The sequence below is a fragment of the Argopecten irradians genome, chromosome 14 (assembly GCF_041381155.1).
Source record: "Argopecten irradians isolate NY chromosome 14, Ai_NY, whole genome shotgun sequence".
Taxonomy (NCBI): Eukaryota; Metazoa; Mollusca; class Bivalvia; order Pectinida; family Pectinidae; genus Argopecten; species Argopecten irradians.
The window spans coordinates 37,682,943-37,699,479 of record NC_091147.1 but is presented as its reverse complement, the minus strand read 5'-3'; the positions used below and the strand labels follow the sequence as shown (position 1 = coordinate 37,699,479).

General features: G+C 35.2%; 1 protein-coding gene across 12 annotated transcripts in view; it reads right to left on the bottom strand.

Moving 5' to 3' along the window:
- Positions 1–16,537, bottom strand: part of LOC138307340 (ATP-binding cassette sub-family C member 4-like) — a 118,159-nt gene that overhangs the window by 61,099 nt on the left and 40,523 nt on the right. Inside the window, exon 1 of one of the 12 annotated variants that reach the window (XM_069248038.1) lies at positions 11,962–12,354. The exons of 10 other annotated variants lie outside the window; for them this stretch is intronic. In XM_069248038.1, the coding sequence (XP_069104139.1) occupies positions 11,962–12,252 (291 nt within the window). In that variant the 5' untranslated portion in view covers positions 12,253–12,354. Of the gene's footprint in view, positions 1–10,723; positions 11,180–11,961; positions 12,355–16,537 lie in introns of those variants that run through there. One more of the 12 variants, XM_069248037.1, reaches the window with a different exon arrangement.

Here is a 16,537-nt window from a genome sequence, read left to right as displayed (position 1 = left end):
TCGTTCCCAGCCTAAACCGTCCAGATTACAAATTTTCCGGACTGCCGAATTTCGTGTACCCTAGTCAATTTTGAAATTGTCATGTACAAGTTACTCCCCTTGACCTTGTAAATCAATGATGGGTTTTTATGTTTATGTACTAAAATAAATACTTTGTTTGTTATGTTTTAAAGGTTTTTTTCCCATTTAATTATGTTAAGAATATGAAATTAACGTACATGTAATCACACATTATTGGCAACTTGTTGTTAATGTCACATTACTTACAACTGTTTATACATGTATTGGTAACAAGATCAGAAACAGTTGTAAAAACATTTGATAGAGGCATCAACTAATGGGAACAACCAATGGGCTATGTCACCAGAAGTGTTAAAATTTGTGTCATTTTGGTGAACACACTGCACAAAGTCAACAAGTAAAACTGTTTAATATGTTTCTGTTGTAGCAAATAAATGAATGTCATTCCATATACAATGTACTTATATGGCCGTGTCACAGATGTGAATCATTGAAATATACATTGTAGTAATGATAATTCAGGCGTGATGATGGGTAAATAAATTATCAGTTTATATTATAAATGTAGGATATTTCTATATATATATCTAAATGCAAAGTTACTCGACACTCGCTAATTGTCATCACTTGATGTTTTGCAACATTACAGTCAATGGGACAGAATTGTAGTTCAGATAATGACCGTCGGTCAGAATATATATAGTGTGTTTCATTCAAGCCAAAAAAACTCGTTTTTGTTTGTTTGAATTTTACAACAAAACAGAAAGACTAACACGTGAGTCAGTCTGTGAAGTTAAAAGTTTAAACACCTTCTATCTCTCAACAGATTGATAACAATTGGCAGTATGTCAAATGGTGACAACTCTTTGCAAAAGTTGCAAATATACTGGATTTACTTTTTTGTATTTTGGTGTTTTAATTAGCATTATGAAACATGCCCGTTGTCCAGAGCTACATGTATGTTGTCGCAGCTAGTTTAATATATGCCTGGTAGTCATCCTTAGAATCATTTCACTGCTTCCAAAGTAATCCTGATAATCTCCAGTCTTCAACAATTATGAATCTGCTTCAGATGACTAGCCAATGAGTCCTGTAATTATAAAATTTAACATATATATCAATATTCTTAATTTGTTATAAAAAAAGTTACAGAAATCATCTAACAATGACAAAAGGAAGAAATTGGACTCATGTATACAAGTACTTTGAGTTAAAGATGCTCCACAGCCGACAGAGTATAAATGATATCCATCATTTTCACAATAATTAGTGTTTAATCGTGTATGCATAAGTCTATCTAATTAACACAAAAAATAATATAAAATAATTTATTTTGCCTTTGGGTCAAGCGCAATCAGTACTTCATTCCATATATTATAGGATATAGTGCTACGGAATTTTTTCGGGATGCAATTAATTATTTTTCTATATTTTTAACTTGAAGTGAAATTAGAAGCTCAAACTTTTCAACGGCGGCAATGGTGTAAAGTAAGTAACTTTTGTAACTGAAGAAAAATACTACATTGTCTGCTGCCGTTTTTGATAGTGAAAAAATACCATTTGTCAGCGGTGGAGCATCTTTAAATATATTAGCATCATTATTAATTTGTCTCCTATACCTGATACACATTGATAAAATACAATGTTTTTTACTGTTAGCAAAACTTACTTTAAACCAAATACTGTAATATTGAGCAAGTGTAAATTTACCATGTATGATATATTACAGTGCACAGGTTATTGTTTATTTTGGTAAGTGTTATTATAAATTCTCTAAATCCATGAAGTTATATATGTATGTTTAATCGATGCTTTAAGTTCATACAGCCAATTTCGAAATCCCAGATAATAATTGTCTTAAATAAATCTAGCATTACAATTCTTCTATTTATCTAAAGAAATTCTGTATTCACATGTGTATTACACACATATGTACGTATTGTGTATGGATCTATATCATGCATTGTTTTGCCTACAAATAAACACATGCTTTGTGATGTTTATAGACATATTGACAATCTGGTAAATTGACTCTATGCATTAATATTAAATTTGATGTCATCGCATTAGAAAATAATACCAAAAATGAATCTTGTCAACTGCTAATATAACAACAAACTACTTCAAATTTAAAGTGATATTCAATTTTGTTCGTTGTAATAAAATAAAACGTCGATTATATGGATGTTAGCAGGAATTCACACATACTCATGATGTTGTAAGTTCACTTCATGTGCCGATGTCTGTCAAAAAGTTCATATAATAATATACCGACCCATAGGCATGATAGGCAAAGAAGCAAAACGAAATGAAACTTACGATTTTCACTGCTTCTGTCTCCAAATACGAAAAGAATTCCGTAGTTTATTAGCAAGGTGGCTTGCAACATGCAGTGTTCAAATATTCTTCGGTGTTTTTCAGATATGAGAATGCATTTATTACGCTTGATAATTAAATGGAAAATATCTCTTTACTTGCAAGTTTACATCACAGGTCCGTGTGTGATGACGTCTTTGTTTACATTCGGCCGTTTACACTATTGCTGAGTGTCACGATATTTCATTGTATCTGTACCCATGTATTAAATATTCCCTCGTTAATGAAAGGATGCGTTAGTTGACAATCCGTGCGAAATGATAAGGAGCCAGCGAAACTCATAATTTATCGTGTTTGTTAGCTTCTGCATAGATCACCCAAACGCTTGATGCGAACGTAGTTAACAAGCGTCTGTTTGAGTGAAACTTGGTTAAATTCAGTGGGCCATCGTAATGACATGATCACAATACGAACGTACCTGTTCTCCAAAATGACTATCAATATAATACATGTAAAACAAACAACTTTTGTAACTTTCTTACGTCACGATGAATTAAAAAAAAGTACTGAAAGTAATAGATTATGAATGTATACATCAAAGTACAATTAGATACTTACATACCAAAATCCTGACAATTCTTTTATTTAGTGTTAACCAAACCGGATGTTTACATAAATATATGCAAATGACTGGCGAGAATTAGGCCACCGATCGCTACCACTGATGCAAATTCTCCTCATTATTTTTCAATAATAGACGTTCATGCTATAGTTTTTGTAGACATGTTTGAAACTATTCTATTTAATGAAATACCACAGAAGTTGTTTATTATAATTAAACTGCACTATGGCAGCATATTTGTTCTAGAAAGAGGAAAAGAGAAAAAATCGCATGCAAATGAGAGGTCAATCGCATTTAAATTAGTGGGTCATCCGGGCCGTAGCAATACAGGTAATAATGATGTCATGATAAAAATAAGATTTTACATGCATGTAAACGGAAACCTCAAATCCATGTTTGATTTCGCCACTCATAAATAGAAGCGAAATTGAATGTTTTGTCTAAATTTCTATAAATACTAGTACAGACTGTATGTTATAAATAGTATCTTACACTCGTGGCTATGTTATTTCAAATTTATCAAACTCGCCTAAAGGCTTGTGAACTATCAAATTATTGAAATTGTTTCATATTACATAGCCACTTAAGTCACTTCTATATCAGGCCTACTACTGACCTTAATAAGTTTTAGACTGGTAAAGGCCGAGCCACAGTATGCTGTGCATGATCCAAAACTTATCCAGGTTCTCCCGAAAGTTTGCAGTGCACAAAAGTGCTACAGAAATATGTTCTGGCTGAAGGTGAAGGCCTTGTGCAGTCGCCACGGCGATCATTGCCAGGAATATAAACTTATCACTGCCGATCCATATGATGGCCAGTACCACAAAAAGACAGAATCTATAATACTGTACAATCAACTCGTGCCTGTAAATTCAAGAAGTCTTCAGTTTATAAAACAACTGAGCACACTCTCCGATATGATATAGAAATTGCAATTCCTCCAATAGATACACACAACATCATCCTCATTAAGTACAGATCCTCAACTTGAAGCAGACACATCCTATAAGCAGACAATCCTTTCAGATAACATCTTCTAAAAATTCCTCCGTATTTATCAAGGGCATCTTCAACTAGATTGAAAAAGTCCCAGGCAACAGAGAAATGCCTTCATATTTTTTCATGAATTTTACCCAACAGGTAATGCCATTTTTTTCTTAATTTTTTTTCTTTTTTGTTTAATTTATTTAATTTTAAGTTTTCTTTTTAATCCAATTCCTCTCTTATATTTTGTTTTCTTTCTTTAAAAGTGAAGGCTGATTTGTTACTAGCTAATCCCAGCTTTGCTTAACAGCATCCATACAAGCAGAAGATTATATATGGCAAGCTATAATGCTCGAAAATGCCTAGCATTCTTATCCAATATCAGCTTTGATATCTAAGGAAGCACAATATCAAAATCAAAGTACTGAAAGTACTGAGGAGGTATTATTCGCATATGGATATTGAAGAAAGGCAAGTTTCTATACACAATATCAAAATAAATGTCTGTTGAAAAAGAAATCAAAATGATTGCCCCATACCCATCTAAACAATTACATTACATTATTATCTAATAATGATGTACAAACCAATCCCGGGTGATACCATAATTTAAGCCCCTCATGACAGCTAGGATGGAATGGCACTTAAATCACAAACCTCCTACATTGTGTAGCTTATCCATCTAATATTTAAGTCAGTCTTATGATCATTAAAATGTTTTCCTAAATCAAATAAGTGACCTTGAAAATATTTGACCTATAAGTAAAAGATATTTCCATTGTGAGTTTCCTCCTCTTGCTTGAGATATAGCACCAAATAAAATTCAATCAAATATTGAAAGTACTGATTGTAACGCAGAAGTAATTCTAATCAAAGTACTGAAAGTACTGTGTGAAACGCAGAAGTAAAATTTAATCAAAATACTCAAAGTACTGTGTGTAATGCAGAAGTAAAATTTGATCAAAGTATTTAAGTACTGAGTGTAACACAAAAGTAAAATTTAATCAAAGTACTGAAAGTACTGAATGCAACACAGACATAAAGTTTTATCAAAGTACTAAAGTACTGAGTGTAGCGCATAAGTAAAATTTAATCAAAGTACTGCATACTGAGAGTAATGCATAAGTGAAATTTAATCAAACACTGAAAGTAATGCAGAAGTAAAATTTGATCGAAGTATTTAAGTACTGAGTGTAAGGATGAAGTAAATTAATCAAAGTACTCGAAGTACAGAGTGTAACAAAGAAAATTTTTCTATCAAAGTACTAAAGTACTGAGTGTAGCGCATAAGTAAAATTTAATCAAAGTACTACATACTGAGAGTAATGCATAAGTGAAATTTAATCAAACACTGAAAGTAATGCAGAAGTAAAATTTGATCGAAGTATTTAAGTACTGAGTGTAAGGATGAAGTAAATTTAATCAAAGTACTCAAAGTACGGAGTGTAACACAGAAGTAAAGTTTATCAAAGTACAAAAGTACTGAGTGTAATGCATAAGTGAAATTTAATCAAACACTGAAAGTAATGCAGAAGTAAAATTTGATTGAAGTATTTAAGTACTGAGTGTAAGAATGAAGTAAATTTAATCAAGTACTACTTAAAATATGGAGTGTAACACAGAAGTAAAGTTTATAAAAGTACTAAAGTACTGAGTGTAATGTATAAGTAAAATTTAATCAAAGTACTGCGTACTGAGAGTAATGCATAAGTGAAATTTAATCAAACACTGAAAGTAATGAGTTTAACGCACAAGTGAAATTGAATTGAATCAAAGTACTGAGATACTAAGCGTAACAAAGAAAGAAAATTTAATCAAAATACTGAAAGTACTGTCGTATGTGTTAACAAGGTTAAACAAATATCAATTTTGATTTTTTTTTTTTTTTTTTTTTTTTTTTTTAAATATATAAAACCATAGAACTAAATTCATTAATATCCATTTACTTTGGTAATTAAGATATGTATGACTTTACTTTTCATTATTGGACTGAAAATATCTTGACAAACAACCACTACTACTAGAAGTGACCAGATTTTATTGCAATGTAGGCCCCAACAACAGATCCCTCCTTCCATTATCAAACGAATTCTTCCTCTCCAAGCTCTCATCAACAAAGTCTCCCGACATTATCCCAGCTCCCACCAAGGTCCTTTTAGCCCCTACCCCCACAAATACCCCTCATTTTTTATTTAACCAACCTTTATCCTCTTAGCTGAGGTGTAACAACCTCCAGTATCCTCCATAATCATGCCTATTCTGTCTAAAATGTCTCGAAACCGCATGACACAAATAAGTGAAACATAGATGGCTTCTGGTCGAAGGTGTAGGCCTTGAGTGGTAACAGCAATCATTATGGACAAAAACATGAGTTTGTCGCCCGCAATGAACAACAGCCAGAAAACCATGTATAGGATGAAGCGATATCTCTGAGGTATCAACTCCTGCCTGTAGAATGCAAACATCTGGTTGTTTTATTATCAATACGTGTTGTAGTAAATGCTTGACAGAATATAATTTGGACTACAAATTATACAAGCTTGAAAGCAATGGCAATATAAGGATAAATGAATACATCCAGCATGTACATTTAAAGTCAGAAAACATAATCCCTTGAAACACTTCTTTAAATGTACTAGCTACAACAGGAAATTAATATGGGAATACAATGTGGACTAGCGGACTAGCAGGCAACCAACAGCAAACCAAGTCCCAAAATAAAAGTCTTAACTTTTAAGGTTCAAATAAATTTAACTGACTTTTTCTGTTGTTCGAAGGTCTAGTGCTTATATTTTTGATGGACATTTCAGATTTCTCACCAACAAATCCTCCCTCCTTTACTTTAAAGTCAACAAGCATTACTTGTCTCCCTTATCGTCTACTGTAATTTCCTGTGTATTACCCGCAACAGGGCATAGCCTGTGGGAAGAAAAATCAGGCATTTTCAATTGTTTTGTAAAATAAAATACAGATAACCTCTATCTGCACTTTGTCCGTGGTTTATACTTTGATGTAATCCTTAAAAGTGTAGTATGTGCTAACAATAGTATGTGAGTCTGTATATGCTATAGTGAAGTACTAACAATAGTATGTGAGTCTGTATATGCTATAGTGAAGTACTAACAATAGTATGTGAGTCTGTATATGCTATAGTGAAGTACTAACAACAGTATGTGAGTCTGTATATGCTATAGTGAAGTACTAACAACAGTATGTGAGTCTGTATATGCTATAGTGAAGTACTAACAACAGTATGTGAGTCTGTATATGCTATAGTGAAGTACTAACAATAGTATGTGAGTCTGTATATGCTATAGTGAAGTACTAACAATAGTATGTGAGTCTGTATATGCTATAGTGAAGTACTAACAATAGTATGTGAGTCTGTATATGCTATAGTGAAGTACTAACAATAGTATGTGAGTCTGTATATGCTATAGTGAAGTACTAACAACAGTATGTGAGTCTGTATATGCTATAGTGAAGTACTAACAACAGTATGTGAGTCTGTATATGCTATAGTGAAGTACTAACAATAGTATGTGAGTCTGTATATGCTATAGTGAAGTACTAACAATAGTATGTCAGTCTGTATATGCTATCTGTATATGCTATAGTGAAGTACTAACAACAGTATGTGAGTCTGTATATGCTATAGTGAAGTACTAACAACAGTATGTGAGTCTGTATATGCTATAGTGAAGTACTAACAATAGTATGTGAGTCTGTATATGCTATAGTGATTTCATCTCGAAAAGTATAGGCTTTTTCAAAGACAAGCAAAGTTATCAATAACATATTCCTGGTTTCTCACCAGCAAATTCTCCGTCCATCATCACAGCTCTCACAAACAAATTCCCCCTCCATAGCCCAAGCTCTGAACAATTAATTCCCCTCCAATACCACCAAGATCGATCCCTTTTGCCCCAGCCCCGACAGACCCCCCCCCCCCTCCATTATTTCAACCAACCTTTATCCTCTTTGCTGAGGTGTAACAATCCCCAGTATTCTCCATAATCATGTCTAGTTTGTCTATGATATCTCGAAACCGCATGACACAAAAAAGCGAGACATAGACGGCTTCTGGTCGAAGGTGTAGGCCTTGAGCTGTAACAGCAACCATCATGGACAAAAACATGAGTTTATCTCCTGCAACGAACAGCAGCCAGAAAAACATTTCTAGAATGAAGCGATGTCTCTGAGGTATCAACTCCTGCCTATAGAATGCAAACATCTGGTTGTTTTATTACCAAAACATGTTGTAGTTAAAACAAACGTGTGACAGAATATAATTTTGACTACATATCACACAAGCTTGAAAGCAATGGCAAAACTTCCTTGAAACACTTCTTTAAATATACTCGCTATAACTACAGAAAAGTTATATGCCCATACAATGTGAACTAGCAGGCTACCAACAGCAGACCAAGTCCCAGAATAAACTTCATCACTTTTAAGGTTCATATTTAATCAACTGACTTTTTCTGTGATTGCTTAATGACCTAGTGCTTGTATTTTTGGTGGAAATTCTGGATATTTTTGTTCTACACTCACCTGGTGTTGTGCCTCACTTGATTTAAAGACAAAAGTTTATAATAGCAAACATTTCTCATATAAGAATGGTGCCTTGGAAACTCTACTACCTCTTTGGACTGTTTTTTGTTAAGCATCAACAGAGTTTAGCAACACTGTGAGACAATGGAACTAATGATTATTGTGTATTTCCAACTTACAGAGTTATCCCTTGTGGGTAGGTATTGCTTGTAATGTCATATGTTTGAAAGCATAGCATCACATTTTTCCTCACAAAATAATGACGTCACAATGGATACCTACTCGTAAGGGAGGTAACTCTGTAATGTGCAAAACAGAATATTATATTAGTATCACAGTTATTCCTTCATCTAGTAAGAAGAAATTAAACATCATTATGATCCCTTGCATGTAATTATTACATTATTAAGAACTTGACTTATGCAAAACACATATGATCAGATTTACATAAACTTTGTCAAAAGTAGAGACTAACACCGATTCTCAAATTCTACCTAAATTCTTATTTTCTCATCCCAAAAGTACAACCACAAGTAAATATCTTCTTCAATCTCTGTCTACAATGTTCTGATGGATGCAATCAAGTTCCACTACATAAATACACATGGAATTGACTAACACAAAATCTTGAAATCCATAATTCAAGGTAAAATATTTTTTGTTCATGTGTTCTTGCCAATACAAAGAGACACTTGACTAAGTTCCAATTCAATTGGATGCAGTCAACTCTGTCAATAGTAGAATTCAATGCCTAATTCAACCATTTTAACCCCAAAACACCATAATCATTTTAAATCTTTTTCTCATTCTTTTCCTGTGTGCTGTAACTGATGGAAAGAGTACCCAGGGTAACTTGATCAATGAAGTTGCATTCAATCTGATGTGATGGATGCAAATGTTGATGCCGTAAGGCACCACCATTTGCATCCATCTTCATCTCTCCTTCTCCGACTATTGTTGAAGGAGAGACAAAAACAGGAGTTTAAACAACCTTTAACTCATACACCCCTTAAAATTCATAATGAACTGTTCCAAACTTTGAAGTAGAAGAGTTCAAATGTGTATTTAGGGGTGAATGAGTTAAAAGAGTTCAGAAGTGTCTTTAAGTGAATGAATTTAAATTTCTATGTTCATCTTTGGTCTTTGCCTCTAACTTACCTTGGACCTTCTTTCACTGGTAAGAAAGCCGCCAAGAAACTCAGTTAGAAATCCTAAAGCACGCACATTATCTCGCATCAGTAAGAAACAACAGATAGCACCTGCTTAACAAAATAACTTTCTGTGGGTCCCAAATGGCTAATATCAACATTTCAGTGCCTAGGCCATTTGGTTTTAAGACTTCATCCCTTATCGTTGGTCTTTCTAGATAGACAGGGTTGACTGTACTTTTTTTCCACATCAACATATACCCGGCAAGCCTGACTAGCTAAACCATACTTAGCTTTCCTTTGGTTGTGACATTCCGTCTGAACATGGTTGAACCATGTAAGATTCTTTTTATCTCAGTCAATTGGCTTTTTGAAATTGTGTAAAACAGTTGAGGATGGCCTGCTGAATAATATATGTATACATATATATATGAAAAAACAAATAACGAAACAAATCTGTTTTCCTGAGTGCTTTTGTTGCTATCACTGCTCTTCAAGAGATACCAAAGATGACAAGAGCAAATTAAGTTTTCATTAACACAACACCATTATAAATCAAATTCATCATAGAACTCTAAGGACATTTCCTAGAATCTTCTTCAGAAAACAATCATATTTACCACCAGATATAGTCTATATTCCCACACAACCTTTTTTCCTTTTTTTCTATCACTTCTTTCTTTCCAAATTTGTCTGTGCTACTGTTCTGTTAAGTCAAATGTAGGATGAATTTTTATGTAATTAAATAAAATCCAGGTTTTATAAAATGTATTTGTCTATTAAACAAAAATCACAAGAAATGTTGTACTATGAGTGATATGGTATGCAAATTAACTTTCAAATAATTGTTGTCATGTCAAATGTGAAAACTGCATAAACAAGTTTATATCACTAAGACGCGTCAATTTCTCCATATTCCAATTTGTGCCTTACATTATGTACCTACATCGGATTTAATACAATATTTACCTAAACTCATTTACCAATGCAGACACATTTAGACTCTTCTAAATCAAAGACTAGACCAGTCTATTATAAAATTTCAGGGGCAAATAAGCATGTATTCTAATAAACTAACCTGTATTCTTCTAATAGATGGCCAAGCTGCACTCATTTCCAAAGCCATATCAAACTGGCGGAAAACCAGACTGTAATTCAATATGGCCACACACAGGATTATGATGTACGCAGACTCTGCACGTAAAGGTTTCTCCAGGAGAACATACGCTATACCATATACTACGCAAAACAGCTTACCGCTGATTGCTGCCAACTGCTCTAAAAAACACCCTTCCAAATTCATGACTTTGCTTAATACAGACATCTCCCTCCTGAAGAATTGAAGGTGAAAAAGAAAACACTCAAAGAAAATATAAGTCAACAGCATTTAAATGAGCATGTCAGAGGTCAACAGCATTTAAATGAGCACGTCAAAGGTCAACAGCATTTAAATTACTGAGGTGAAAATATTGAAAGTTATGGGAAGTAATTCTGGCTTTAAGTTAAAAATCAAAAGTCAGAATTGAAAGCAAAAAGCACACAAATTTCTAATGGAAAAAAAAATTAAAGTGAGATAGAAACAGTTTGCTAAAGGTCAGAATCAAAAGCCATTTTGCATAAATGTTGTAGTAACATGAACAAATTAATGCAGGACAGCAATGGCTTCACTTTAACAACACCTTGAAAATTTACATTGACAAAATCATTTATGCTAAAGTGTCTTCTTTTAAGAAAAGCTAGAGCTTCTTGCAGCCTAGCGAATCTAAGGTTAAGCAAGTCCGCATGCAGGAGATTCAACTAAATGCCGAACGCACGATGTAAGCCCATGATGTATTGGTGTAATAGCTTCAATGTGACTGCTACACCTTTTTGTGGCCCATAGAATCACCATGTTGATCAGTTCATTGTGACCACAACACCTCATGGCTAAGGGAATTCTGGTTTCCTGATGAAAAACAATTCAACTGATTTCTATTGGTTTTTTTACTTGAGATGTCTCACAAATGGACGGCCATTGGATACTTTTTCTAGTTTGTTGTATAAAATAACTAAACCTCTTTTAAATAGTTTAACAAAAGGCTGAGAGGGCCTGTATTGCTCACCGAATTTTATTTCCTAAAGAATTTTAAAGATTTGCTTCTAATTTTCTCTTAAGGATTGATCATCGTCAACCTCTATTGGGTCCTGTACCTCCAGGTTCATGATGACCGGTGGATGGACACCCAGACCAAACAGATGACAGACGCTGCACCATCAGCTTAGTCCAGGTACGCTAAAAATACCTGTAGTCTTATCGCGTGATCAATACAGAAATACCTGTAATCTATCAATAGTGGTGATGATTTCCCCTGCCAACTGAAAAGCTCTCAACACGAAGGTTAACAGTGCCCTCTGCTGCACGTTGAAGAGCCCAATAGCCATATAGACAGTGATAGTGTTGAAGGGCTGACTGCTGAACACCATCACCAATAGGATTGGCAGCAGACACAGGTTTCGCCCCACATAACTAAATGTACTTGTCAATGCATACAAACTTTTAGGAATGCGAATATAATGTCCCTCAGCTCTGATGGAAGAAATTCGTGAAAAACATTGAATTGTGAACATGCAAATTTGATGAAATTCATGAAAACTTGAATTGTGAATAATTATGCAGATATTTCGATGACATTCATGAAAAACTTAAATTTGTGAATATGCAGATTTGATGAAATTCATGAAAAAAATTGAATATGTGAATATGCAATTTTGACAATGCATGTAGTTGCCGACCATTCAAAAAGCATCTGTGTAATTGACTATACAATTGAATACAACACATAAATTATGATCATATTTTTGTCACAATCAAATCTGTTTCCCATCCAACACATCAGCATGTCACCTCAATGCTACTAGATTACAAGCTACTGAATGTATATTTCTTTTAGATACACCTATGTAGGAGGCGACTCTAGGGTGAGGTCTAGGGAACATTTGTTTATGTAACATGTGACTAGCAGATTTAACATCCTATCAAAAGCCAGGATAATCAAAAGATGTGCCAGGTTTAAGAAATGACTGAAGTGAAGGAAAACTGGAGTATCTGTTGAAAAACCATCAACCTACATATGACCAGAAGAACATACTAAGTAAACCAAAAACATATGTTGGATCTATTAGTGTTTTCAACGAAGAAGTAAATGAAAGACAACAAAGAACCACTTGAAACTGGCAAAGAATTCCTGAAAATATTGAACAACAATTATACATAATAATTTGCCTCGCCTTTCCCTATATAACAAAAAATACAGTGGCCACTTTTACAAGTGGCTACCAAGGCATATTGCTCCAGCAACTAAGTTTGCTGTCATTATACTTAACTTTTTAAGCTACATGGTCAGTTCAGAAAGGTTTTACATAATGAAACATTGTATATAAACTGGACAGTATGTATTATCATTGGATGATCATAATTGATCAATCTTTTAATTAGATGCCCATATATATTTTTTTATTATTATTCAGAGACAATTGTATACAATCTATTATAATTAGTTTTTCTTTGTTTTCATACCAAATCTGGCTTTCTGATTGGCCAATTTTTTTTTGCATACCACTATGAAAAAAAAATCCGAGAATGGCGCGAAACCCCGACGTTATCGTGACGTCACAATAGAGACATTGACGTTGCGTATTGATTCGGAAAAAAGAGTCCCTTGAAAAACCACTATAATGTTACATTTAAACATACTTCATTTTATCAAATAGAGTATAAAATTAATTATAAGTATTGATGTCATTATTTTTTAATTTTATCGGGTTATGAAAAAAAAATTGTTTGCAAGCTTTTGTGAGAATCCGCAGTTGGATTTTTGAGCTGTTTAAGTCAGTTTAGACAGGTTTTCTTATGCAAGTTATTATGCCAGCGTTTTGTCTAGTTTCTTATTTGATGTAGGCAGGTTTTCATTATGGCCATTAAGCCCTCTTTAGTCAGTTTAGACATGTTTCCCTGAACTATAAGCTTACATATAAACCAAACTGTAATTGCCTTTCTTTGTCGGTTTAGATAGGTTTTCTTTGCAGTCATTTTTCTTTATTGCTCAAATTAGACAAGTTTTGCTGACAGCCATTTAGTCTTTCTTGGTCAAATTAGACAGATTTTACTTAACTATAACCATGAATGTAAACACTGTATACTGGTTAGTTTAGACAGGTCATTTTACTTTTTTTGTCCAATTAGACAGGTTTCTTCACATCATATATACGTTCCTTTATTGTCACCTTGCCTTTCTTAGTCAGATTAGTCAGGTTTTCTTTATGTCATATATACGTTCCTTTATTGTCACCTTGCCTTTCTTAGTCAGATTAGTCAGGTTTTCTTTATGTCATATATACGTTCCTTTATTGTCACCTTGCCTTTCTTAGTCAGATTAGACAGGTTTTCTTTAACTATAACCAACCTGTAACCTTGTGACGGTCACTCGACATTCCGTACCAAACTGGACACCTTGGGGGATGAAGTAGACTGTGGACACATGGATGGCTTGGTACAGGGACATTACTATAAAGGTCACTTCGGCCACAAGTGGATTTCCGGTCAGGGAGAAGGGCAGGAAGGTGAGAAATACTAATAACTTTGCGGACGTAAAAAATGGCCCCACAATTAAACTGCGGGTATACAGGTTCATTGTTTCTTTTCTGAAGGAATTTTAATATTAACCTCTAAATCCCCTATTGGGCCCCACCCCTCCTGCCCCCAGGGGGTCAGAGCCAAAGTTCTGTTCTCCTTCCCCCAAGGATGTTTATGGCCAAATTTGGTCACAATCCAAGCAAAACTTTAGGACAAGTAGCGATTTATAGGATTTACCTTTATTTCCCCTATTGGGCCACACCCGTCCTGCCCCCGGGGGGCTAGAGCCAAAATTTATACAAGTTCTGTTCCCCTTCCCCCAAGGATGTTTGAGGCCAAATTTGGTTACATTCCATGCAGAAATCTATGACTAGTAGCGATTTAAAGGATTTACCTCTATTTCCTCTATTGGGCCCACCTCTCCTGCCCCCAGGGTGTCAGAGCAAAAATTTATACAAGTTCTGTTCCCCTTCCACCCAGGGTGTTTGTGGCCAAATTTAGTTACAATACGTGCAGAACTCTATGACAAGTAGCGATTTAAAGGATTTACCTCTATTTCCCCTATTGGGCCCCGCCCCTCCTGCCCCCGGGGGGTCAGAGCCAAAATTTATACAAGTTCTGTTCCCCTTCCCCAAAGGATGTTTGTGGCCAAATTTAGTTACAATCCATGCAGAACTCTAGGACAAGTAGCGATTAATAGAATTTACCTCTATTTTCCCTATTGGGCCACACCCGTCCTGCCCCCGGGGGGCCAGAGCCAAAATTTATACAAGTTCTGTTCCCCTTCCCCCAAGGATGTTTGTGGCCAAATTTGGTTACATTCCATGCAGAAATCTATGACTAGTAGCGATTTAAAGGATTTACCTCTATTTCCTCTATTGGGCCCACCTCTCCTGCCCCCAGGGTGTCAGAGCAAAAATTTATACAAGTTCTGTTCCCCTTCCACCCAGGGTGTTTGTGGCCAAATTTAGTTACAATACGTGCAGATCTCTATGACAAGTAGCGATTTAAAGGATTTACCTCAAGTAGCGATTTATAGGATTTACCTCTATTTCCCCTATTGGGCCCCGCCCCTCCTGCCCCCAGGGGACCAGAGCCAAAATTTATACAAGTTCTGATCCCCTTCCTCCAAGGATGTTTGTGGCCAAATTTGGTAACATTCCATTCAGAACTCTATGACTAGTAGCGATTTAAAGGATTTACCTCTATTTCCCCTATTGGGCCCCGCCCCTCGTGCCCCCGGGGGATCAGAGCCAAAATTTATACAAGTTCTGTTCCCCTTCCCCCAAGGATGTTTGTGGCTAATTTTGGTTACAATCTATGCAGAACTCTAGGACAAGTAGCGATTTAATGAATTTACCTCTATTTTCCCTATTGGGCCCCGCCCCTCCTGCCCCCAGGGGGTCAGAGCCAAAATTTATACAAGTTCTGTTCCCCTTCCCCCAAGAATGTTTGTGGCTAAATTTGGTTACAATCCATGCAGAACTCTAGGACAAGTAGCGATTTAAAGGATTTACCTCTATTTCCCCTATTGGGCCCCGCCCCTCCTGCCCCCAGGGGGTTAGAGCCAAAATTTATACAAGTTCTGTTCCCCCTCCCCCAAGGATGCTTGTGGCCAAATTTGGTTACAATCCATGCAGAACTCTATGACTAGTAGCGATTTAAAGGAAATGTTGACGGACGGACGGACGACGGACGACGGACGACGGACGACGGACGCCGCGCCATGACATAAGCTCACCGGCCCTAATAACTTGGCGGACGTAAAAAATGGCCCCACAATTAAACTGCGGGTATACTGGGTGGATCGTACACGGTGAACTTCTAAGCTGAAACAATGAAATCCCACAAGTAGCACAGTTATACGAATAAAAGGGGAACAATCTGAATGAAAAGTATTAAGAAGTTTTGGGTGTAATTTCAAGAAAATGTTAAATATTGATGAAAAAGGGAAATAACTCCTATACAAATTTTTATTACCTGATAAAATCTGAACTAATGACTTTCACTAAGATTAAATATTTTTTTAATCTTAATTAAAATGTTTTAAACTGTTAAAAACCAAGTACAGACACATGCTATAATGGAAGGGACACACTTTTAATAGTTGTCTCCATTTGAACTAGATTATGGCCTCCGAAGATTATCTAAAGCTTTAAATATCAAGGAAATAACAACCAGAACTCTGTGAACATTGAATGGTATGCATCCTCTTAAAATGACACATAAAACGTCATTTTAATTTGGCAGAAGGTGAAGAACCAAAAACAAGATGACATA